General features: G+C 38.3%; 1 protein-coding gene across 10 annotated transcripts in view; it reads right to left on the bottom strand.

The window, feature by feature from the left end:
* The window catches only part of CHD9 (chromodomain helicase DNA binding protein 9), a 69,737-nt gene that overhangs the window by 16,320 nt on the left and 27,313 nt on the right, over positions 1-26,104 (bottom strand). For all 10 annotated transcript variants that reach the window (XR_006414493.1, XM_044427736.1, XM_044427738.1 and 7 more), the window contains 20 exons: positions 19,064-19,175; positions 18,784-18,930; positions 18,087-18,155; positions 17,944-17,999; positions 17,099-17,216; positions 16,655-16,741; positions 15,705-15,842; positions 13,729-13,850; positions 11,857-12,100; positions 11,181-11,357; positions 10,323-10,466; positions 9,458-9,713; positions 8,930-9,140; positions 5,680-5,875; positions 4,627-4,794; positions 3,580-3,759; positions 3,092-3,202; positions 2,089-2,285; positions 843-1,042; positions 519-678 (listed from right to left, as the gene is read on the bottom strand). Coding sequence is in view for 9 of the 10 variants with exons in the window: in XM_044427736.1 (XP_044283671.1) it covers positions 519-678; positions 843-1,042; positions 2,089-2,285; positions 3,092-3,202; positions 3,580-3,759; positions 4,627-4,794; positions 5,680-5,875; positions 8,930-9,140; positions 9,458-9,713; positions 10,323-10,466; positions 11,181-11,357; positions 11,857-12,100; positions 13,729-13,850; positions 15,705-15,842; positions 16,655-16,741; positions 17,099-17,216; positions 17,944-17,999; positions 18,087-18,155; positions 18,784-18,930; positions 19,064-19,175 (3,093 nt within the window). In the remaining variant the exon portion in view is untranslated. The remainder of the gene's footprint in view (positions 1-518; positions 679-842; positions 1,043-2,088; positions 2,286-3,091; positions 3,203-3,579; positions 3,760-4,626; positions 4,795-5,679; positions 5,876-8,929; positions 9,141-9,457; positions 9,714-10,322; positions 10,467-11,180; positions 11,358-11,856; positions 12,101-13,728; positions 13,851-15,704; positions 15,843-16,654; positions 16,742-17,098; positions 17,217-17,943; positions 18,000-18,086; positions 18,156-18,783; positions 18,931-19,063; positions 19,176-26,104) is intronic.

Below are 26,104 nucleotides of genomic sequence, written 5' to 3'. Positions count from 1 at the left end.
TTGTTTACCAGTTTTAGAATAGAAACACAATTGAATATGATATAACACAGAGGTAGATGCTTGACTATTGTTAGTTCCAAGTCTATTTCTGACTGCACTTTGATGTCAATCCTTCCTCCCATCCTCAAAGTCCTTCAAGCTGTGAGGAGCCTCAAACTTAAAGTGCATTTAAGATTTGGAGAAACACGGGTGAATGTGTCATTCTGTTTCTCCTGCATAGACTTTCCTATAGGAGGTTTCTACCAAAAGGTATCCTTTGCTATCCTTCTTCCCCCATTTTATTCCTAGTATGTCTGCACACTGCATACCCATCATATAAATACAAGGGTTAATTTATAACAGAACCACTACTGTTACGCTAGATTTTGTGACATCTTAGGTGGGTTAAAACTGTGTAAGTCTACTGGCTTTTAATAAGATTCATTTGTATCTCATTGAAGCATATTTGACACTGCACACAAATACACATACATTTTCAAAAACTTATAATAATCCAAGTTATTTATACTGCTACTTACTTGTTGCAATGGTGTTTTATGTGTTTTTTATAACCATCGTCTTGCAACAAATGCTCTGGATTGTACTTTCGAAGCCATTCTGCTTTTTGGATATCAAAAGTGCTTGCCTGAGTCTTAACTTTCTTTCCTTTTCGACCTCTGGGGACAGGAGCTGACAAACCTAGCCAACATAAGATACAATGTAGTGACTACAGTAGAATAACACTAGTTTCTCAAAATATTTACAATTCTTAACTTATATGCACACATTAATAGACTTACTTGTGAGTGTCTCAAATGTTACATAAAATAAAGTCAACTTGAGCTATATACCTAGATCCTTACCTAGGTGATTTTGTAGTTCTCGAGTTTGCCCATCCTCAGTTGGTGTAATAAGGTCCCATATAAAACTTTTAATCTTTTCATCTCCTCTGTAATGAACAAGGCAGTAAGCAAGAAGGGCCCGGCAAATTATTTCCACATCCTGTTCATTCAGTTGTCTCTTGAAACGGCCATGTGATAAAATCTCTCTCCAACGACCCCACCTAGTTAAAGATTAACACTTATCAACACATTAAACTAAAGCAGTATTTTTTTTAAACCACTGGTATTCTGATTTTATTGCAAAGAGTACAATAGACAAAAACATTTTGACTGATTTAGCTCTCATCACAGTGCCCGGGAACAATTGTTTCTGCAGACTCCACAATCCAGCCAGCATGGTCAGTATTCAGGGCTGGGGGCTCTAGTCCGACAACAGCTGTAGGGCTATGGGTTCATCAGCACTGTTTTATGACATTTAGTTATTCTTTTCCCTTCCCCCAAATGCCCAAAGTAGTTAACAGCATCATATTTCAATCATGTTACGAGAATTTCAGGAACCAATGGGTAGTTGGATCTCTTTCCATACAGTCTAGGAATGCCAGAGCTTTTTCTTCCACCACCACCAAAGCTAATAAAAGAAAATAATATTTCTATGCAAATCTGTGGGTTCATGATACTAATTTGTTACCTCTTAAGCTCAATGGTCTCAATCACCCTTCCCCAACCTGGTGGCCTTCAGAATCATGTGGACCACAACTGCCAGAACGCCCATCCAGCAGGACCACTGACAGGAATTCTAGGAGCTGTGGTCCAGTGTGTCTGGAAGGCGACAAGGTTAGGGAAGACTGGTCTAAATATCTCTGAAGGCCAATCTCTACTTTTCTATTTATTAGTCTTCTATACACTATTATAGCACATTTTGCAGTAAACTATTATAATTCTTCTTACAAAGGAATGTTTCAAATAAGGACATTATATACTGTATGATAACAAGAGCTGACAACAAATCTGTAAACTAACACACCCCAAGATCTTCTGAAATGCCAACTGAATTATTTCTTTACAATCAACACGAGATGCTGCTCTGTAATGGTTTTGTGACATCATTGCTACATGGTCGGGAATCAGGTTTACTAGCACAGCCTTCCCCTCCTGGTGCCCTCCAGTCCCATAATCCCAGGTTTGAAAAGGCTGCACTAATTAGTGTAAAGTAAGGCACAAGCCACACAGGAAAGATACATTTATCTAACAAAAAGCATTTCTTTACCCATAAACTAGCAAGTTTTTCTCTACTCTAAAGCATTCTGTTCTTCCATATCCATTAGAACGGTCACAAGGCCTCCGAAGTTTTGGTTTATCATCCCCTTCACTTTCAATGTCAGATAACTCAGCAAGCTCATCCTTTGTGGCACTGAAAGGCCTTGTCTGCTTTCTAATTCTGGGAGTATCAATAACCAGGCTATTCTGAAAAAAATACAGCAAATCTGACATTAGAAATAAATATTTTTAAAGTAAAAATTATAAAGATTATTTACACATTTTTCAATCTGACATCTTGCAAGAGTTCTACCAAACCCACATACTATATGACATAGCAAATCCTTGATTACAGAAGCGTATTTATGGCTGCCAAGCAGAAGAAAAGATCCCTACTGCTTCCCAACTGCCGACAGCATGATCTAGAAAGGCAAAAGAATTGGAGATGGATGGACAGGACACTGTTGCACCTTGGAAAGCTCAAACATTTTTCATGTCGAGTTAAAGAACATACATTTAAGATTATGACACAATTTCAGACTCTGTTTAAAAAAACAAAAGGAGATATTTAAAATATGCTGCACTATTTGTAGCTTGTGACTGTACAAATAAGAAGACCTTTATCTTATCAGACTTTGTTTAAGTCCTATCTACCCTTGGAAACTTTCTAGCTCAAAATGCTGCAAAGAATGAAAAGATGGAATGCAAGATGGGAAGAACAGAAGTGAAATGATAAATTATCATTTTAAAAAATGATAAATCATAAAGTGTTTAGAACATTCTAAGCATAAAGTTGTGTCTGCTAACTTAGGAAATGTTTAGTTAGTGTAGTGCCATTTAAAGAAGTTAATTTAATTTTTTATAATCAAAACTTCTACATTAAAAACTTCACAACTTATTATGAATCTGATTATGACCATTAAAGACAAGCACAGTCAATTTCATGCTTAGAACAAAAAATGTGAATATATATATATATATATATATATATATGCATATAGATATGTACTTACTCTGCCACTGATGGCATCTATGTCTATTTCTGCTTTTTTTGCCCATTTCTGCCAGAAGTTGGGATCATCTAATGAAATATCTGTCCTGTTTCCAGATGCAACAAAACTAGCCTGTAAAGGACAGAACACAAAGATATTACCAATCCATTAGTTCAATTTATAGTATGGAAAACTAGGTGCCACCCCATTCTAATAGCAGGAAGTAACCAAGGGGGAAAAAGGCAGTTCCACTCAAGGCAATCCTGCAAATCTGTTATTATAGAAGTTTTTGGAAGATATCACAGACACATAAATGAACCTTCTGCAATTTATTTATTGTGGATGCAGCACTGGTACAAAGAGTTAAGTCAGTCATGCTGCAGAATGGATCCTCGACAGGCTGTTCTGAAAGCTCAGAAATTTTTCAGTGTTCTTCTGTTACAAAAACTAAACACAATACAACACAACACCACACCCCAGAATCTGCACAGAAAAGTGTCCTTAGCTACCTTAGCAAATGTGGAGCCTCTCCCTTCCGATTCAATTGTGATAGTTTTTGTGCGACGCTGCAAGATTTGATCAATATCTTCTTCACAGAATTTAGACCCTTCATCCTCTTCATCCATGATGGCTCCATATGCACCTTTACGAAGCAAGTCCTCAATTTCTTTTTTAGAAAGTTGCTGGATCTGTGTAAGAAGAGTTTGATGCTGTAAGGAACTTTTTAAAGCTTAACAAAAATAGTATGTATTCTGTATTAGTTATGTTCTTGCCTGAAAGTATCACATTCCTGTTCTGTCAACAAGCATCCTATTCAGCAGAAGCAATCTTCACCTCCCATTCCCCCTCGTCTGCATTTTTTTTTTACCTGTCTAGTTGGAACGCCTCTGAGAAACAAGGAAAGAAATGAGTGGTTGCAGGATATCCTGGATCCTGCCTCCTTGCCCTCCCTTTCTCTAGTCCCCACAAAATGACCCTTTTTACTCCTCGCTTTCCCGACTTCAGAGGACATTCAAGGCAATGCTTTCCATGCCAGTTGCGAATTGGGGGTGAGGGACAAACTCCATTCCCCAATTCTGAGGCTGGAGTATCATTTCCGTGTCTGACATGGGAATCTAAATAATCCTTTGGCCACTTAGGAACCATATGAGTTGATATTTATATGATTTTATATTATCATTTTAATATGGTATTCACTATGTAGACACCTGCATTAACACTCAAGACTTTTCTGTGTTTCTTTACATTAATTACAAGTAAAATTTCAAGGATTCACAAGCATATTTTGCCAACTCTCCTTCAAATCCTACTTCCAGTAGCAAAGCCCTGAGGAGCATTCTTTTTCCAAAATTACAAACTTTCCAGCTCATACTGATTATAAGAGGAACAAGAATGTATTGGGGAAGTAGACGAGCATGTTTTATAAGCTTTAAGTTCTTGTTCTGGCTAAGTTTTAACATCTTGTTCTGCTTGGCTCCAAAACCCATGTACTTTTTTTGATTTCAAATTCCTATTTCTTGTACACATTTAGAGCGGGGGAGAACAAGGATACATACACCACCAACACTATTTTCTCTTCCACTCATGCTCTGTAAGACAGCCTTATCTAGCCCAAGCTTCAGACTTGCTCTGTCAAACATCTCTCTTTCGTAAGAGTTCCGGGTTATCAGTCTGTAGACCTTCACTGCTTTGTTTTGACCAATCCTGTGGCATCGAGCTTGGGCCTAGGGAAAAGGTACATGAATCCATCAGACATACTATCGCATTCAAATGTTACATAACTACAGGATGACTTTCAACCCATTTATAACCAAAGTGAAGCTGTAAATGAGAAGCATTTAAAATACATTAAGCTTTCACAGAAAGAAGAATGATAAGGAAAACTATACAGACATTTCTGTTATTGCCATTTTGCTTGTCACGCAACTGCTGCTTCTGGAAGGTGTAATGAACCCCAGGTTTCCTCCAGGAATGGAACTATAAAGATAGCAGGATGATCTCTGAACTCTACCCCATTCTGAATATCAAAGAAAGCACAGGGTTTGTCTCAGCTGCAGGCTTCTAAGAACTCAGGAGTACCTAATAAGTAAAGAGACAAGCCTAGACAGAGCTGCTTTATTACTCCACCATAGCGCTGAGGCAGAAGCTTCCTTTCTCACTGCCTTTGCCTGGTTGTCGGAGCACTCAGCAACTGCAGGATCAAGCAAGGATTTGGGAGAGGAGCAGGTGCTTGTCTCTTATTACATGCTTTCTTTCAGAAGAAATACAAGATCAGGAACAAGATATCATTCCTTGGGAAAGGGACATGGTGCCGGAAACCACTGTTTCCTTTGACCACCAAGGCCGGTCAGAACTTGTAGTTCTTTTCAATGAATGTTTTGTTCAATATGTTTTATCCCCGTGATTTTATAAAATCACAAACAGCCTGCTCCCAATGTAAGTTTGAAACTGCCTCCCCTGATATGACCTACCTAGGCTGTACCTTTAGGTCATCGTACTATTCACACCTGCTCTTTCATTGTGGATGAGATGCAGCAAGTTCATTTATAGGAGTTACACAGGTATTTAAGGCCAGAAGGCAGAAGGATTAGTCACTCAGATCAATTTACCTGCAAATCATTCTGAGGATTCCAGTCAGAATCAAATATTATGCAAGTGTCAGCTGCAGTCAAATTAATGCCCAGTCCACCAGCTCTGGTACAGAGGAGGAAAACAAACCGATCAGAGTCCGGCTTGCTAAATCGGTCAATGGCAGCCTGACGCAAATTCCCTCTTACTCTTCCGTCGATACGTTCATACAGGTACCTTTAAAGCACAAAGAAGAAGGCATTAAAAAGCCTGTAATCAAAACCAGAATTTAATTAACAAACTATTTGCTGAATTACTGTGTTCAAATTATTCCACATTGCAAGCTGCTTGCAGCTACAGTAACTTGAAGAAGTATTTCTTCCCCACATTTTCTTGTTTTACAAGCTGGGTCTAAAATGAATTTAATTGGCATTGTTATGGTTTAATGGATGTAAGGTACTCAACACTGCCAAGGTGTGAAATATTTTTACTGTGGCACGCAAGCACACAAAAACAAAATGGCATTTGCTGGTTTCGTAACTATTCAGCCCTGAGTCAGTACTTAGTAGGAACACCTCGAGCAGCCATTACACCTGCAAATCTTCTTGGGTAAGGCTCTATCAGCTTTATGCATCTGGATCCTGCCATGTTTGTACATTCTTCCTGGCAACACTGCTCCAGCTCTGTCAGCTGGGATCGAGTCCATTGTAACAATTTATTTATTTAGGGAACGTCTATGCCGCCCCATTCGCCAAAGCCTCGGGGCGGCTCACAAACCATAATGAAGCAAACAGGTTCAGTTTCCATCTTCAGTAGGTGAACATCAACTTTGAAGCCATGTCTCAAACAGACGGAGGTCCGGGCTTTGGTTACAGCATTCTCAAGACACTCCAGAGTTATGTGGCTGCATATATAAGGCCATTGTCCTGTTGGAAGTTCCCTTGCAGGCTGAAACAGTTTTTCCTCCAGAATGGACAGGTATTTGGCTCCAATCGTCTTGCCCCCAATCCAGACCCATTTCCCGGTCCCTGCTGAGGAAAGGAATCCCCACAGCATCCTGCTTCACCCTGGAGATGGGGTTCTCGGGGCAATGAGCACTGTTGGCTTTGTGTCACGCACAGCATTTTGCAACAAGACCAGGAAGATCACTGTTGCTCTAATCAGGCCAGAGAATCTTTTTTCCCTTGTTTCCCACATGCCGTCCTGCACACTCCAAATGGTTCTTAATCCTCTATAGTCCGGACTGCTGGATTTAGATGTCATGTCTAACAACCCAGAAATATTCCAGGGTTGTTTAGCAAAGCAGTTAAAATGTGGAAATGGTAAGCGAGCAGAGGACACCCTGTACTCGCTTGTTCAATCCCATGAGGTGCGGCCAATTCACATGTAACACTAATTCATGCGTTACAGAACCTGTGAACTAAGGTCCATTACTATTCTCAGATCAACCGACATAGGCTTTGATAGAGAAAAATGGAATAAGCATGTAAAACCTACTCCAACCTCTAAAGCATTTCAGAATTTCCTTAGGCACGTCATACATAGCCATTATGTTGTTGTTATATGCCATCTAGTCACCTCAGACTCATAGCAACCCCTATGGATGCTCACCAAAATGCCCTGTTCTTGACAGACCTGCTCAGCTCTTGTAAACTCAAGGCTGTGGCTTCCCTTGATGGAATCAATCCATCTCAAAGTTGGGTATCCATTATGGAACTCTAGAAAGCCTTACGCTGATATCACAGACAAAGTTTAAACTCTTCCAACAGAAGAGTTTGCTCTCGAACCCAAGAGATGAACAGGCTTTAGTAACTGTCACCTCTGCAAGTGTATTTGTTTAAAAGGGGACTTATACAAAGGGACCTATAAAAGACTATACAGGTTCAGCTATTCCAATTGAATATATAGAAACAAAGGCAATAAAGTGGCCTCTATTCAAAGAACATAAAAACCTTACAACTGAACATACAGAAGCAAAGCCAATAAAGTATATATGAATTGTACTCTACATATCTTTAAAATATCCTGAGAACTTTAGAACCACACAAGTGCAAGCAGCTGTTCTTTGATTAACCAAGAAGTTACACCCTGGTAACGAGCTGTCTTCTTAGATGTGCTTTCCTTTCAGTTCTCATATCAGTTATGAAATAATCCCTAAGTGCTCACTCAGGCTGCAACCCTATGGACACTTAGCTGAGTGTGCACTCCACAGAGGGACACACATCTGGGTGTGCATATACAAGCTTGCAAAGTCAAAAGACTAAGTACTAACAAAATAAGTAGATTCCAGTCATAAAAAAATCTTGCTCCACTTAGGTGTATTAGAGTTTAAAGTATGTTTTTTCCTCTTCAATACATCTTGTATACGTTCTTTTGACTGTTGGCTCCCCTAATAACTCCCCTAAGCACAGTAGCAGAATCTTCCCTAGTATGTGGGCTACAACACAGTTTTTACATTCATTCTCTAGTTAGAAATACCAGAAGTTTTCTTCATCACTAATCAGTCATAAAACTGCACAGCAATTAATCCAGCAGCCCACAGGCATTTGGCAGGCAGCCATGCTCCTGAGTTACGTATTTTGTAATGCAGCAACTTCAACAATTCCAATCAAAGGGCAATGTCAACCAAGTACTCACTTCTAGGGCCCTTAGGAAGGAACTTCCATCTGTACATGCACTGCGTTAGCGCTTCGCAAATATGTCATTTTGCATAAGTATTACAGAAATATCGCAAAACAAAAAGGGGACATGATTATTATAGGTATCAGCCTGAAGAGTACTTGACAGCTCTCCAGGTCAGTACATTTCAACATGGTTAGTTATACAATGGAACATCTGTAGTATTGCCAATACGTTGCCCAAACAGGGCCATTAAAGCTATCACTTTATCCCAGTTGCTAATGTCCAGAAATCACTATTCAGAAGTAAGGACGTCTACTTTTTTTGTTTACATGCCATGGTACCATTTGAACTTTTTATTTTTTAGAGACAAATGAAGAGTGGTTGCATTTCCTCGAGTCTGGAGCATTCTTTGCAAATATACTCAATAGTGCAAAGTAAAACATAGGGCTTCACTTGCTACCTTGATATAGAGGATCAGATGGCAACTTTGCTGCAATGAGCTACACAGCTAAATTAATGCCCAGTTCCTCCCCACAACCCCATCCACACACCCTGCTTGATTTCGCGGTACTTAATTACTCAAATCTCAGTGTATGAATAAGGTCTACTGAAAAACATGAGATAAATTTGCCCTTAACGTCATTATTTGCAATATGAACGGTATCATACCTTTTATGTATAAGGTAATCTTCCAGGATATCAAGACAGCGAACCATCTGAGAGAAGATAAGCACCTTGTGGCCTCCTGCTTTCATTTTTGGAAGAAGTTTATCAATGAGGACCAGCTTCCCAGCAGATTGGATCATGGCTTGAAGGTGGAAATCCTGTGCAGCTGGACTGTAGGTTTCTCTAAATTCCCCCAGGATTTTCTCCTCAGCACCTTGGAGATACAGCATATCATGCAGAGCCATACATCATAAAGTTATAAATCACAGCACGTAAAAAATAGGCATCATGCTTCTTTTTAAATATAGCCATGTTTGATACAACTTCGACCAAAACAACACGTCATAATACTGTGAATATCTACAGTACAAACTGCATAATGTTACATTTACGGCTGGCTTTGTTCTACTTTGCACAACCACACCTTCACAGTTTTATATGGATACTCCTCACATGATGGCAGTTTCTCTTCAGTTCATAAACATTTATAAAACTTTAAACTGTGCACAGAAAAGATGCTTTTGCACTTACCTTTGATAAGATATGGATGATTGCAGCATTTCCTGAGTTCCATCATAGTGTTAACCAAGTTAGGTACATTAGCTTGCCCAGCTCCTTTTGACAGAAATGCAAAATTTTTTTCCAAAATAGCTCGGTAATATTTCTTCTGGATATTGGTTAACTCCACTTCAATAATAGTTTCTTCCTTTGGAGCAAGTTTCTTCTCTACATCTTCTTTTAACCTTCTCAGCATCATTGGTTTCAGGATAGCTTGCAGCTTTTGCACCTATATATAATACGAACAATTAGGTAAAAACCTACATAGCACGTTTTTTGTAACTCATTATGTTTGAAACGTTAAAGCTAATGGTGATTTAGACCACTGCAGCTTAATTTCTTTTCTGACACGCATAGCATTGCCTTTTAACAGATTCATAACTAGCCTTTCCTTAGAGAGGTTGCTTTATAATTTTAGAAAATCCAGAAAAATATTTTACACTGAAAACATATTTTACTGGGTATTATATATGGCTGATAAACATAGGTAAAATAGGTTCTTCTCACAGAGAAAAGGGAAAGGCCAAAAATCTGTGGGTCTGATTCTGCATACTGTAGGTGGCTTTGGCATTCATTTGTTTGTTTGTTTGTTTACATGTTCTTCCCCCAACCAAAGCTATGTTTCCATCATTCTCTTGCAATCACAGTATTGCTGCATTTCAGCTACTTACATCTATAAAAAACTGAGCAACAGAAATCATTCTAGATACAGTGGTGTTCTTTCAAATGGTGCTACCGTTGAGCAAGAAGAAAGAAACTTAGAAGATGAACAATCCATCAAGTTCTCATTTTTGATTTTGTATGAACACAGTAATCTGAAACATAACATTTTCATTACCTGTTCCTCTGTTTTAAGATCTCCAAATTCTTGCATGAATGTAGATTCCGCAGGGAAGCGTAAAGGTTCAAGGAAGTGAAGAAGGCTGAAAAGTTCTTCTACTGTATTTTGCAGTGGTGTGCCTGTTAATAGCACCTTGTGCTCCTACAGAAGATATACTTTAGAGTATCTTGCAAACTAAGTGTTAAAGCCTTACAGTGCACAAAACATGATAAGAATCTTTAACAGGGAGTATTCAAATAGTACATCATTTATAATCAAATTTCAAACAAGTATTGTAGTAACTTCTTATGCCTTTGAGAAATTACATAGTATCTTAATATTCATATTTTTGCCATTGCTTTTAATTGCATTTTGTCTGACTGCTACTGTGCCCAACACAGGTATTTCTAAGATATAATTATTACTAAGCATGTACTACAAATTCAAGTAGTGTAAGGGATTTATAGTGAAGAGGAGTCAAGCCATCTTGCAAGTACATGAATTCATCTAGGGTATCATTAAAGCCATACAGAGGCAAAGTGGTAAAACAACAGTAACAATAAGCATGTAGGAACACATATCCTTCCCTGAATTCCAAGTTTCAAAATATTATTTGATCTTTTGGAGGAAAGGAAAGGAACTCTTGAGCTTCCCAACCCCCATAAACTATACAGGAAAGGGATTTAAAGGGGAGCGGAAAGGGAGAAACTGCATCTTGATTGTTAATAATACAATCCATTCAAGCTGGGGAGCAAACCTGCCGTTTCAGAAACACATTCCCTATATCGTCAGCATAACATTCTGATCTCCACATGCATTCACCCACATTCAAATGGGTCACATTTCACTACTTTAAGCAACTAGGCAGACACTCACAAGATTCATGAGTTTGAGTCCCTCCAGGAGTTTGCAGTTTTTATTCTTCAATCGATGTGCTTCATCAATAATCACACAGCGCCACTCAATCGCATTGAGTTCTGGACAGCCACCAAGAATCATTTCAAAAGTGGTAATTATGGCCTGGAACTTGTATGTTCCCCTAATGATACGGCCCTAGGAGAGAGCAAATGGATATAACACAATTGGTCAGCTTATCTTGAATCTTTCATCACCATCTCTGTAGCTGACAGTTATAACTGGGGCGCAAAGTATGGGCAGGGTATACGGCCAGTAAACAGCTCTACTCAACCTTCGAAAATCATGCACTCCAGTGGCATTATACACAGCACGCACTAAAGCACCACACAATGAACCAGGCTTGAGGCAGGAGACTAAGCCTTCAAAGGGCAGCTGCTATCTTCGTCACAATGGCAAAAATCTCAGCTTGCCAAAATTCTATTCACACATTTTGTTATAATGGGATACTCAGCCACATACATGATGCTTCCACGTATCACTGGTGATGCTACGTGTGTTAAGCTAATGTCCAAACCGGTTTTCAATTAGGAAAAAAGCCATGGAAGTCAAAAAAGGTAAGTATATGACCATGTGTACAAAGGAATCTGCCCTGCATGTAATAACTTACTACTTAAAGCCCAATGTAAAAAGTTACCTGTGAGTCCCGAAAATACATTTCAAACTGCTGTATCATCTGCCTGCTAATCATGCTTCCATGGTATACCACAACATTCAGATCAGTCCATGTACGGAACTCTCTTTCCCAGTTGGCTATGGTGGAAAGCGGAGCTATGATCAGGAAAGGCCCTCGTAGACCAGTCAGGAGAATTTCATAGAGGAATGTAATTGACTGGATTGTTTTGCCTAGACCCATTTCATCTGCTAAAATGCAGTTTTGTCTGAAACAGAAGAACATTTTTAAGTGGGCTACCAGGAGGTAAGCATTCACACTTTCATTACATCATTGAGCATAAGATGAAAAAATTCTCATTTTTGTGTATTGCAAGAATTTAACATCAGAAAAGCTTCAAAGAAGGATTACAAGAACATTACAGAAGTCTTTCCCCTTGCATGGGTTCATAGGGCATATAATGAATAGGGATTTGATGCCCAAGTCAACCTTACTTCTTGGATTTTTAATGCTATATATAGGTGTCTGTCTTCTGTGAGATAAAAGATTAAATCTTAGCTTACACTCAATGCCCCCACAACATTTTTCATTGTGCTTCCACAACAACAAAGAACTGTCATGACCAAAGAACTATTTGTTTGTAATTCTTCTCCCCCTTCCATTTTATATGAAAATTGTTACAGTGCATTAGAGGTATATTCAACCCATCTGACTTTTCCAAATTTCTATGTGCTCCAACTTGGAAGTGAAATGGATTTAAACACACTCAACACTATAAGGGTGTGAAATATTTTTATTGTGGCCCAAAGTTAAGGGAAAAAAATTGGCACTTGTCAATTGCACAAGTATCCCACCCCGCACTCATATCAGTATGTGACAAAGCACAGGCAGAAATTACAGCTGTAAGTCTTTTTGGGTAAGTCTCTTTGCAAGTTTGTAGAGTCTTCCTGGCAAAACTGTCCCTACTCTGTCAGCTTGGCTGGGGACTATTGCAATGAGAAAGCAAACAGGTTCAATTACAGCATTCTCAGACATTCAGAAGCTTGTCCTTAATCCATTTCACTGTTAATATGTCTGCATATATAGGGTGATTGTCCTGTTGGATGGTCTCTGGCAGGCTTGATTAGTGCTTCTGCCCAACTTTATACCAGCACTTTGGTCTTCATTATATTATTGTATTTATATCACACATTTTCCTCTCGCAAGAAACCACGCATGGCTTAGAAGGTTCTTGTCCTTTCCATTTAATCCTCACAGCAAACCCATCGGTGAGGCTGAGAGTCCCAAGATTACCTAGAGAGCTTCAAGGCCAAGCAGGAAATACAAGCTTGATCTCATAAGTTGCAATCTCACACTCTAACGACTATGCCGCACATGAAGCTGTTGGTTCAGATCACTTGTATTACAAAGTCTGGGGTCTTCCAGAAATGCATGCGTCCACTCTGAGCTCACGTGGCATTGGAAAGGCACCCAAGCAGATGCCATTCTACTACTCACTGCACAGGACGTGACTTCTGGAGGCACTGCGTTGCACCAGAGCTTATTCTGTCATGTCACAGCAAAAGGATCGTAGTTATGCAACTGTTTTTATTAAATTTTTTGCCACAATTGAAATATTTTGCATCTTCACAGTGTTAAGTATCTTGTGCACATTGAGTGATAACCATGCCAATTAAATCTAGGTTCTAGCACAACAAAATACATAAAGTTGGGGTGAAAACTTCTGCAGATCATTATATGTTAATTATATAGTACCACACAACAAAAAGGTCTAAAACTCAGACTTCTCATTTACATAACTGTTGACAATTCCTAGTTTAATAGCTTTCATATCAATATTCCTCCTCCTGAGCAATTATAGCATCAACATTGCTTGGATTCCTGTGACGCACATACCGATTATACCAGTTAAAGAGGAGCCAGTTGAGCCCTTCCAGCTGGTATTCCCTGAGTTGGTTGCCGTTTTTGTATTCCCTGGACTGCTCTATCTTCTTCCATGAATTGGGAGGAGGTCGATCCTTAGACATAAAATAAAATATAAAATAAGACATCCCTGCCATTCAAACCATTTGAGGGATTTTGTTTTCTGGGGATATGGGGAAGATAGGAAAACTATATATAAAATAAGCAGATGCTATACCAAATAATTGCATACACCATGAATGAGATTAATCAATCTATGTCGCATGAAATGTTTTCAAAGCATTGTTACAAAAATCCAAACCCTCTCTACCATGTTTATCTTCTTTGTTTTCCTTGGCAGTGGCTAGTTACTATTTTATACGCTACATATTCTTGGGTCATGGGGCACTTGCTTGTGAAATGCAGTATCTGTCCAAACAGAGAGGAAAAGTCTCAGATGGTATTACAAATAGAAGCAATGCTTCACCTCAGAGAAAAGGAGCGTTTGGAAAGAATTGGAAAATCCTACTTAACTGCCACAGGAATCAACGGATTAAAAGATGTGATATAGATGTATCAAAGCAACAGTTATCTGGAGTCTCATTTCTTCATTAAATCACCTCAAGCCTGAATGAGCTTCCTCTCTGATGATATAAACCAGGGATGGGGAGCGCCTGGCCTCCAGACTGGATCTGGCCTCTGATGCAGTCTGATCTTGCTGATGCCTCTGCTTGACCCTCTCCTCCACTTCAGTCCAATCACTCACTTTGCTGGTAACTTCTAAGATAGCTGAGGGTTGTCTTTTTCTTGCTAAGCTATGGGGAGTCTCACGCAACAGCTCACAGCAATGCAAACCTTTCCGGCAGCATCCCAGCCAGACAAACTTCCAGGTGGCTGCACTTCCTGGAATTCAGGGAGAAGCAGCGGAAAGTCTTGTGCTGCTGCTGTTTTTTCCACCCATCGCTCTGGCTGAGCAGTCCTTGCAGAGGGTTTTTCCATACCCATCATCCACCCCCCATCTGCTCTGTTTGGGCTGCTTTCCCCAGCACACTGTCCCTGTATGGCTTTCTTTGGGAAAGAGTGCTGGGGAGAGTGAAAAACAGGATGATAATATTTAGAACTATGTATATTCTAAAATGCAATGTAAGGGGAAAAACCCTGACAGAGGAAGTTGGAGTGAGAGAAAAGGAGTTTCTTAAAAGGGTAGGAAGGTAATACATTAAATGGACAAAATGTAAACTAACTTAAGACAGAGGATCTGAAATGGATTAGGATTTGGTTGAGGGGGAGAGGATGGATATCTGTATGTATATTTATGAATCTGTGAGGAAGTGCTGGCCCTGCCCAATTTTGGCCTGGATTTCTGCTCACATTTGGCACCTGTCCACCACCAACAATTACCCTAGATGGAATGCAAACTATGTGGGAGGAAAAGTTTCACCATCCATAATATATATAAATTTAGGGTGTCAAAGAGGTGATGTTAGCTGCAAAGAAACTGTATGTAGAAAGAAACCATATCCTACAATATTTTCAAGGGACAGTAAACAGTTAGTGAGGTTGCTGCTTAAAACATGTAGATTTAAATTAATGAGATTTCAATTCCACGGTAATTGATTTAACTCAGCTGCTTCAGACCTCAAAAGCTACTTGTTCTAGCAATCCATTGTTCCTGCTCTCGGTTTATGGATATTATGAGAAAATGTAAGGGTGTCAATTCTAGCCTTGAGGCTTACTTCCAAATACATTCACTTTCTATTCAGTTAGAGACATCTTAGCATATACTGCAGCAATAACTACACTGCACATTCAGTGGCAGGGAACAAAGTCACAGAACTTGGTGGAGGGGATAAGGGTGGGTTGGCACCCTGCTTTCTGGCTCAGAGAAGATGTTCAACGGGAAGGGAGGAACCTTCCTGGCAATATTTCTTGGGGTTGGGGTTAGTTATCTTACCAATCTGTAGTCTTACCAATCGCCTTGAATCAGGCCTTAAAGCTTGTAACTGTTCAAACTCTTCTATTTTTCCTTGGTCTACATCTTCTTTCAGCTCCCATGTGCTGTCTTCATATGGCAATGAGCACCATTTTACTAAGTAGTAAGTAACAGGCTGTGGTAAGGAAAATTATTCATCAGGTTTCCATTTACCTTCCGGAATTCTAACATGCCTTATGCCAAAACGAACCACGTCCTGAAGAAAAATATGTGCCCCCTTAATCTAGGGCAAGGAGGTTTTACATTTACAACAGTACAATTGCCTAGGACCATGTCCACAGTGACCCTGAATAAACCGAGCTATTACTTCTCCATGCAGAATAAATAATACAAACAATCGTTTTCAATGTAAAAATACACCTCCCTTCATGTGTAAAAGTGAAAACAACTTTAGTACAAAGCTCAACAAAATTATAACTGAAGGAAGAGCATACAGTAGAGAAAAGGGATTTTAAAAAATCAAATCAAAATATAGTGAATGTGCATCAAGTTACAATGGTATGGCACTAAATGGAAAGAAGAAAATATGGCAAATTTTGGAAATGGAATTAAGGTTATTCTTATTGTATCAAAGATTAATAAGGACTGTAGTCCCTACATCCTAGCTAGAAATAAGACTTGTTACTAGTCCTTCTTCAGTCACGTTCATTCAGAGTTGACCCCCATCCCTTTTTCTCCCTTCTGTCAAACCTGCCATTCAGCTCTCTACCATTAAGTTTCCTATGCCTGAATAGTTATTCATATTTATTCATTTTTTTCATGTTATACTCTGCTCTATTTCTAAAGTTCAAGAAACCATATTATTTGAACATACAGGCAGACAGACATAATCCAGGCAAATGCTCTGAAGATGTTCTGTTGATCATGAGAGAGCCTGTGAAATGTATGATTTGGGCTACACATGGTTCTTTCCAGTCAGATCCATACCTCTCCAGTGTCCTTATCTTCACAAAAGGAGACCTCTAACACCCGATCAACTTCAATATAATCAGGATTAAAAGGTTCTTCTTCCATCTGAAATTGAGTATATTTTTATAAATATATAATTCTTTATAAATATATATATTTATAATAAATCTAGATAACACAATGGCTATGTTAAAATCTAGAGTGCTGTTGTTTAGCACTTATGTGTATTTATGGTTTTAAGGTTTGCTAGTTATATTAGACTAAAAAAATGAATGGTCAACATTACTTGATAACATTATCTAAAAATAAATGTAACTATATCACTAGACATTTAAAAAAAACTTTCACATGATTTCACAGCTAAAAGAACGTAACAGTATACCAAACAAAATGTGTGCAGAGTTCTGGAAATCAAGGCTTTAATGAGCTTGGTAAGATTTAAAAAAAAAAACACATACTCACATCCGCAAAAAAATGGGCTCTCTGTGCTTGCCTCAGCTTGAAACGTTTGATTTTCTGCTGGATTCTTTTATCTTTTAAAAGCTGTTGTTCTGTGGCCCATTCACAATGGAGGTAGGAGCTAGAATTGCAAGAGTATGGTAGCGCACTGTTGCAGAACAGGCTGTTAAACTTATTTTATCACATGACTTACACAATACAAGACACATCTTTCAAAGATAACTGCATGTTAGTTTTGATATTTTATGTCCCAGGAGCTTTATTTCAGGTGCTTAATTTCCTGTTCCTGAACTCTGAAATGAAACCACAGTGCCGGGGAGGCTGCATGAAGTGGCATAACCCTCATTTTGAAACGGAATGATACAATGAACTGCTTATAAATGAAGAACAAAGATTCTTGCCCTACTAAGCAGCAGAAAAACTACCTGGTTCCACTTGCTTCTTACTCGCACTTAATTGTGGCATCTCTACACATACAGAGAAGCGCCAGAACTATGTTGCAACAAATGCTACCAGTCTGCTTTACAAAAGCAGTAATGAAGTCATGCTGATAACATGGAATATTAGGATAATAGAACAAACTAAGTACAGACCTCTTCCACAGAGACCTTAGGATTGGGATCAGGATTGACAAAGTATTAAACTAGAAGAAAGTTTGCAGTTTAATTCTGACGATGATAGGATTTCTTAGACATCTTTCTCAAAAAAGACTCACGACAACTTACAACAAAATACAAAATTATAAAACAGCTAAAACATCAGTGAAATGCACAGTCAATTCAACTAATACATTAAACAGCCCATCTATGCCATAAAATGCATGGGAACAGAATTGCATAAATACTTACTAGTTTTTGTATTTAACATAAAATTCCTCTGCTTCCACTGTCACTCCCCCAGTAATCTGGAAAAAGTACAGAGCATTCTGTTTTTCACGGTTCTTTTAAAAAATAACTGTGAACCAGAAACCCATGCCCCCTTATTTACTCACTTCTTTCTTTATAATTCTGGAAGATAAAATTTTATCTACAATTGCTGCATCTTCTTCACTTGGATTCTCCTATACAAGTGAGGGAAATTAAAAAAAAAAGTTTAATTAATTTGGCTGAATTACAAATGCTCCAATGCCAACAATATATACATAGATTTATAGGTTAGTTGTATTATCCGTTACACAATACATGTGGCACACATTATCCTTAAGCTCTAACTGCACTTTGAGTTAAGCAGTCTGGCACATTAATTGCCTTAGCACACAGAGAGGTACCTACTCCACTGAGAGCTTTCCTAGGAACTCCCACATATACAAGGAATCACTCCAATTAATCAAATTTATCCTAGATGGCATACTGGGTACATTGCACCAGGTACTGTTCCCGTATAGCTTTCACTCATTTCAATGAGGATTACAGGGGAAATCATCTGAAAGGCTACAGTCTTCACTGTTTCATATTTCTGGCTCTTAATGTAGTAGGTGCAGTCCTCTTAATCGCAGATTTGCCATGCAGCATAGCACGTAAGACTTCCTTTCATGCAAGTAGCAATGCCATTTAGCACATAATTTAATGACAATTTTTGTTTGCATTGCCTAGATAAGGCCAATCATATAAAGGTAACCTTTGATAGTAAACAGAAATAGTTGTAAGGCATAAACTCCCATACACACACACACACACACACACACTCACCACAAATAACTGTAAAGGCTGTTCAGCAGGCAAAGGGGTAGAATTCTTTTTCATTTTCACAGAAACTTTGGCTTCTTCCTCAGACTGTTTTCCTTCACCTTCTTCTGCATACTTCTTCCTTTTAATTTGTCGATTTGATCGTCTCTTCTGCAATAGAATTGTACAAAACTGAAACAGTGTATTGACATTTGCAAAGCATTATTTTGATGGGACAGAGAAAATGGGTGGGACTGAATTAATGCCTTAACAAAATTTTCTGAAACCATTAATCTTGAAATACCTGTGATGTCTCATCTTTGAATGGTTGCTGAGTAGTTTGCTTAGCATCAGACATTTCATCTGAAGACTCATTTTTTCTCTTCTGCTTTTTACCCAGAGTAATAATAAGCTTGCTGTTTTGAAACAAACAAAAACACAAAAACAAAATGATGGCTTGTACTGTTGAAGATGTTTACATCAAATGTACATTATTTAAACATGTTCTCCTATTCCACTTGAGGTACTGAGCTGAAAAAGATATGTTTTCCTCCCTGGAAATATGGATTATTTTACTGGAAGGATAGACTACTAAAGGACAATAATCACATAATGCTAATTACTTAGCACATAAAACAAGATATTGATATAAACATTAATTTAATATATTCAAACTGTATGATTTTAATATTTTATAGGATCCAGAGTAAGCAGACCATAACATTTTCAAGTTGACAATTCAGAATTTTGAAACACCAAATAGTGCAGAAACTATTTTAGCAGAAACAACTGATAATGACTACAGAATTGTAGGGAAAATTACATTCCTAATGCAACAGTGCTAATTACCGCTGAGTTTATATTCAAAGGGTTACAGAAACGGGGGCAATATTAATATCAGTCTATCTAGTTTTAATCAGAGAGCTGCAAATACATGTAATTTTCCATATTTAAAATCTGACAAGTGCTGTTCTTCAACGAATTCTCAAAATAATCACAATGTGATTACAATCAAACTCAAATTCAGATAAAGAGATGTCTTTAGATGCATACTTTACATAATGTAGATTTGATAATTATATACTATGTAGCAGTGAGAGAATTGCTTTAGAATAGACATTTCTGCTGCTTTACAAACACTAACACCCCCAAAGCTTTGGCCCTATTCATTTACTAAAATTATTATACATCAAAAACAGTAAACCTGACTGGCCCCTGGAAGATAATTAAGATTAATGATAAGGGGCTGACTGGACCAATTTCAGCTGCAGCATATTTAAAGAAAAAAATGTCTAGATAAAACTGGCTTAAATATACACCCATTCAAAAGTGCGCAGTGTTAGAACTGAGCAGCAATCTAAAGAGATTGTAACATTTACCAGATCATGACATTAAATCCTGTTTGAGAGGGAATATGTACAAAATGTAGATTATGTTGTGTGACTTTCCACATTCTGAAAAACCAGTGTGGAGTAGTGCTTAAGGGTACAGGAATGGGACACAGGAGTTCTAGTCCCCACTCAGCCATAAAACCCACTGAGTGACTTTGCACCAGTCAGTACCTCTCAGCCTAACCTACCTCACAGGGTTGTTGTGCTGAGGATAAAGTGGAATCAGAAATCATATAAGCCACTTTGAGTTCCTTGCCAATAGAAGGAAGGTGGGATATACATTCAGTGTAATAAAATAATACTAAGAAGAAATGCATATACCAGCTATTTCAAGGTTGCATTTCCTATATGAGCCGGAAAATACACTTCATGTTAGAGGTGAAAAACATTTAGTCTTTAGCTCAGATGCTATGAGTAACATATCTATGTCTTTTGCACTAGGCTGTACATGATGGCTCTTAATACATAAAGTAGCAACAACCTTCCTGGTTTATTAGGTTTCAACATGGCCAAACAAGTTTTCTTATCCTAATTTACTGTCCCACACATTAAAGAGCTTAATGTCTTGTCTTTGGCAGGCTATTTAGGGCTCTCTAAATACAAAACTAAATATGTAACTGTCTGTATAGTTTCCTAGATCATCTCTCAGAGGCTTCATCTTAAGTATTGACAACTTGCAATGTGAGAGTAATCCACTCTAAATAATACGCAAGACTAGCATGGTTCAAATTAACAGAAACTAGGGTGACAATTTTGACTATATCACACATGTAAAATCTGGGATGTTAATATTTATTTGTTTGTTTATAACATTTTAATGCCGCACCCATCGCAGAAAGCCTCGGGGCGGCTTACAAGGCAGATCAGGGTGGCTTACAAGGCTTCACAGAACTGGGACCATTTGCCATATATACTAATTAATCTCACGGTACTTATTAAATTATTGTACAATCTTTCATTCAATGTTGCTTTGGTAAATGTTGCTCTCCAGTAAAACAACTAGTCTGTCTTTCTGGTCTCAACAGTACTAAGTGGTCACCTGGGCCATTTTTGTTAAATACAAGCATAAGGTTATAAGTTATTGCCTACTATTAAGTGCTTTCTTCAAACCAACTGTTCTAAATGTTGCAAATATACGCACCACTTTTTATGGAAGCCCTTTTATTGTTCTCAAATGGAGATAATTGACTTTTCAGGGGGATATCCTCAAAGTAGAAGGGTAACATTTGCACATCAATTTACTACATAGTGCAGGCTTAAGTCTAATGGGCAAGAGATTTTATAAGAACAGAAATCTTTTAAAAGCCTAATTAAAGCACCTGATCTTTTACATGTTGTTATTTGCATAACTGTGGCAAGTTATTGAGTAACATGACTGGACTTTATGTCATAGGGAAACCTTTACCTTTACCTTTTTACATTAGATGGAGTCAGATCTGGGGGCTTATAATGAAAACAATCCTTATTTGATGACATACGGGACATCAGGAAACTCATTACAGTATTCTTATGATAGAAGCTTAGTCTTTGTTGTCAATGAACCTTAAGGCTGTCTTTTGTTCTACCCTTATTCAACATAATCAGTAAAGGAAACCCATAGAAGACAGATGTCAACTCTAGGCAAAAGCAATGGAAAACCTAATTAGATACCTTTTGAATACCATAATGAAAAGTTTGCTAATGCTACCAACTTATTAAAGTTAAATCAAGGTTTACATACAACACTCTTCAATCAATGTAGTTTTGTAGCCATCAAAATTTAATTCCTAGATATTTGAAATTATCAAGTCAACCAAAGTAATTTTAGCTTACTTTAATTGTACATGGGTTAGCTTTGCACACAAACAGACAAACTAGATGAAAGACTCTTGTACAATGAATATTCTTCTCAGTTATGCAATCAGATGAAAAGATTTTTCTTTCACATATATCACAGCAATGAAGGAATCTCCTCTCAGTGGAAGGAAGACACTGAAAATCTCAGCAAAGAGATGGAAGACTTCTGCATGTTGCAAATTAAGCAGAATCCATGTAACTCCATATAACCACGGGACCAATGTTCACATTTAAAGTATGCTTAAAGACCTGTCCTTTTCTACAGGTCACCTCTCACTGATTTCAAGTACACAGAATAACAGCACTGTGTACAAGAACTCTGCACAATTATTTAAAGAAAGGGGGAAGAGAAAGGAAACAACAACAACCAAGGAATGAAACAAGCTTCATGTTTGTTCACGGCCTCTGCTTTCACAAAGGAGATATGCACAAGCTCCTACCTTGATCTAGGCAAGGTCCCTTAACATATTTATAGCTGTGCACAGAGAACAAAGGCCTTGTGTCCAATCATACATGCACAATAACTCTCAACTCCACTTTCCCCAAAATAGGCATATAAGTGATGAACTGTAAAATTAGAATTCAGGAAAAAATCCTTACTACGATGTATTAATAATCCTTCATCCATTAGCTGACAAAGAAACAGATAATCAACTCCATTTGAATATATGCTTTGAACAGCACATCTTCTATATTTCCTATTATTTCTTCAATAAAAGCGGGGGGGGGGGACGCGACATCCCTTACCACATCACAGCTGCTGCAGCCAGACCATTCTGGCACACCTCCAAATTGCACACGATTCATTTTGCCAATTTTATGACTCATAATTCTAAAATGTATCTGAAGGTCATTTAGTCCAAACCGATTCCTAAGCATGCTTCATGCAGGCAGTCCCTGTGTATTTGCACACTGCATGCACAGGATGTTGCACATGATGAGCCATCTGTGGTACTCCCTCTCGCTGCATGGTAACACTTGATTTTAACCCTTTTCTGGGATAGTCATTGATGAATTTAATTTGCAACTTCCCTATTCTTAGTTGGCTACAGTTCACTTTTCTTCCTATAAAAGCATCCTCTCTTCACAGACTCTGTGTAACACTGGTGTTTCCACTGGTCTGCTGCTTCCAAGACCATGTTCTTTATAGCTGCATCCATGTCCTGACTTAACTCTACCTCCAGCTTGGATTCTTTTTGGCTTCTTTGCAGGTTTTTCTGTGCCAGCCTCAGCAGTGCTCATTTGGGGAAACTTCCCTAGAAATATTTTTTTTGGATAATGAACTTGGCCCCTTATATAAGTTAAGGCACCTTGGCTTGGCAATGAAACATATTTCCCAGCACTACACACAAAACGTTCAGTTTGGCTGATTATATACCATAACCTTGTCAGACTGAGAAGCATCTTTCCCTATTGATTTGTGCCTGAACCAGACATATTCAAATCTCAAACTCTCATTTTAGTTTTATCTATAATTTCTCTTTTCTTTCATTTTATACACAACACAATGCACAGTGCAGAAGTAAGACAGCACAGGCCTTATTCACAAATATGGTTTATTGTTTCTTGGGTTTTGGGTTCATGTTCTCCTTCTTCTCCTTCAGTATGTCCATGCAGCTGATTACCCACAGTTTAGTGTAATTTATGAAATTAGTAAATCTCATCTATGTCTTATTATCACAAACCAGCTCTATAAAGGTTTGAAGGTGCCTTCCTTTAATAAACCATAGTTAAGAAGTCTGTCTAGGGTCAGATAAAAACTAAAGTTTGGCTAACAAAAAAGGCAAGTGAAAGCTCCCATTCTTCTCTTCTCAGCCAAGCTGGTGAGGCCAAGGGGAGAGGGTAGCACATGAACCTGATTTTCTTCCTAGGTTTGCTGTTGTAACAGAAACACCATGACAGCCACAATGAGACCAGAGATCTAATTCAGCATTGTTTCAGCACAGCCAACATGGTACCTAAAAGAAGTCCATAAGCAGGACATGAGTACAAAAACACCTTGCCACTGGTGTTCCCTAGCAAGTGGTATTCTGGGGCACACCAGAGGCAATACACAGCCATCATAACTAGTAGCCCGTTAGCTTTATATTCCATTAATCTGCGGGGCCTCCTCTGAAATCCAGCCAGGTTGACAGACATTACTACATCTTGTACGAGTGAATCCTTCAATTATGTGGAGTGTGAAGTAGCCCTTGCTTTAACTTAGTCTACATCTCAGTGGATAACCTTCCCTACTTTCTCCATAGCATGCACACCTCTACCACGTTCCTTATTATTCACATTTTTCTTAGCTAAAAAGAAATGCCTTTCCTCATACAAGATTTGCTCCAATCTGTCAGTCATTTTGCTTGTCCTGTTCAACACCTTTTCCTGCTCCACAGCATCCTTTTTCAGGTGTTGTGAACAAAACTGCACAGAGCAACCTAAGCATGGCTGGGCCACAGCTGGTTATTACCACTATGTCTAAGCAAGACCACAGAGTCTCCAAGAGGTTACTTGCATTCTAAATTGGATGGACGGGACAAATTAAAGGTGGACGGGGAGTGCTACCTGTTGGGAGAGCGGTAACAGGCTCCAGAGACACAATCAGTATGCAATTAAGATCATCTACAGAGTGGTTAAAGCTTTTCTGAATAAATGGGTCATGATGAAGAACAGAAGGTTTATTAGCTTAAGTACTGTAGTAGCCTAAGCACATATAACTGAAATAGTTACCCATTTTCTCTATTTAGCACTTCCTCTATTTTTCTCTCTTCTTTCCCTTTTACTTTTTAGTAGATTGTATGCCCCTTGGGGGAGGGATCTGTCCAACCAGGGTTTTCTAAAGAACAATGCACAGAGATTGTGCTACACAAATCAACAGTAACTTAACAAAGAGATCCACAGCCAGGGTGGAAAGAACTGTGCTGACTGCTCCCCCCGAGATCACAGCTGCACCATGGAGGCAGGGGGTGGGGGGACAAAGGCATATTAGGAGAAGGACAGTTGGGGCTGCAAGCGCATGCCAGTTCCAGTCAGTCACCCACCTCCTTCCCACCCCAGCGTTAAATCTAGATGTCCAAAATGAATATCTACAGGAAAGTATAGGGTGTACATTTGTTTGTACATTTGATTGTTTAAAAGGTTTGCATCAAAATGTCATACCAACAGTCATTCCAAGTTGTGCAGTACCAGAAAAGGACTGTTAAGCAGTAAAGCAAAGACAGTTAATAAATTGTTTTGAAAAATACACCAGCAATGCAAAAAGAACTAAAGGCAAATATAACTTTGATGTACATTTTAGTTGTCTAGAAGACAGATGTTATTGCAACTGACAATACTGCTATAATGTAAATTATAGGAAATGTAGGAAATGATCATAAACAGAACCCATAATATTGATTAAAAACTTGCAAAATTATGTAATAGTACAATATTAAATAAGAGAAAGATTTAAGCCAATATACTATTATACCCTGGATTGAACAAATATATTGAAATGTTGCAAATACAGCAAATTTCATGGCAATGTGAAATGTGTAATGAGACATCCTTCCTAACATATACAAAGTAATCAACTACCTACATTGGTACAATAACCTAGTTACACTGTACATAAATGAAGAATGACCTGCAACAACATGTTATTATATATCCCCCTTCCTACAAAAATAGTCCCGTTCAGAATGCCAGCTAGCCATTCTTTCCAAGCAGAGTCTTCCACTACCATGTTTAGTTGTTTATTTTTCAGTTGTTACAGTATATATGGTCACTACTGAGCATGCTCAGTCCTCAATGGGCTGATTTTGGGGGAGGTTCCCCTCTTAGCTATGTATATATTTGTACTTCAGTAAGCATTAGGATTCCCCCAATCATGTTATTACTTCTCTGTTCCTCAGTGGCTTCATTTTGGCTATAATCCTAGCAATAGTAACTAGCTCTGATAGAGAAGAACAAATTATATCAAGAAATACACAGAAAACTTAGGAGACATTTAGACACCAGGTGCAATTATAGAATCTAAACACACTTTAGATTTTAAATGAGCCAACTTTCAATTGAAATAAATAACAAATCGTTCTGAAAAGAAATGCCCTGGAAAAGAACTGTAATGAAGACTTTAATTTTTTTCCATATGA

Source organism: Varanus komodoensis, unplaced genomic scaffold, assembly GCF_004798865.1.
Source record: "Varanus komodoensis strain SLA01 unplaced genomic scaffold, ASM479886v1 scaffold19, whole genome shotgun sequence".
In the NCBI taxonomy this organism is placed as follows: Eukaryota; Metazoa; Chordata; class Lepidosauria; order Squamata; family Varanidae; genus Varanus; species Varanus komodoensis.
Note: the sequence above shows the minus strand (reverse complement) of the source record. Positions and strands in the feature narration are given on the sequence as shown.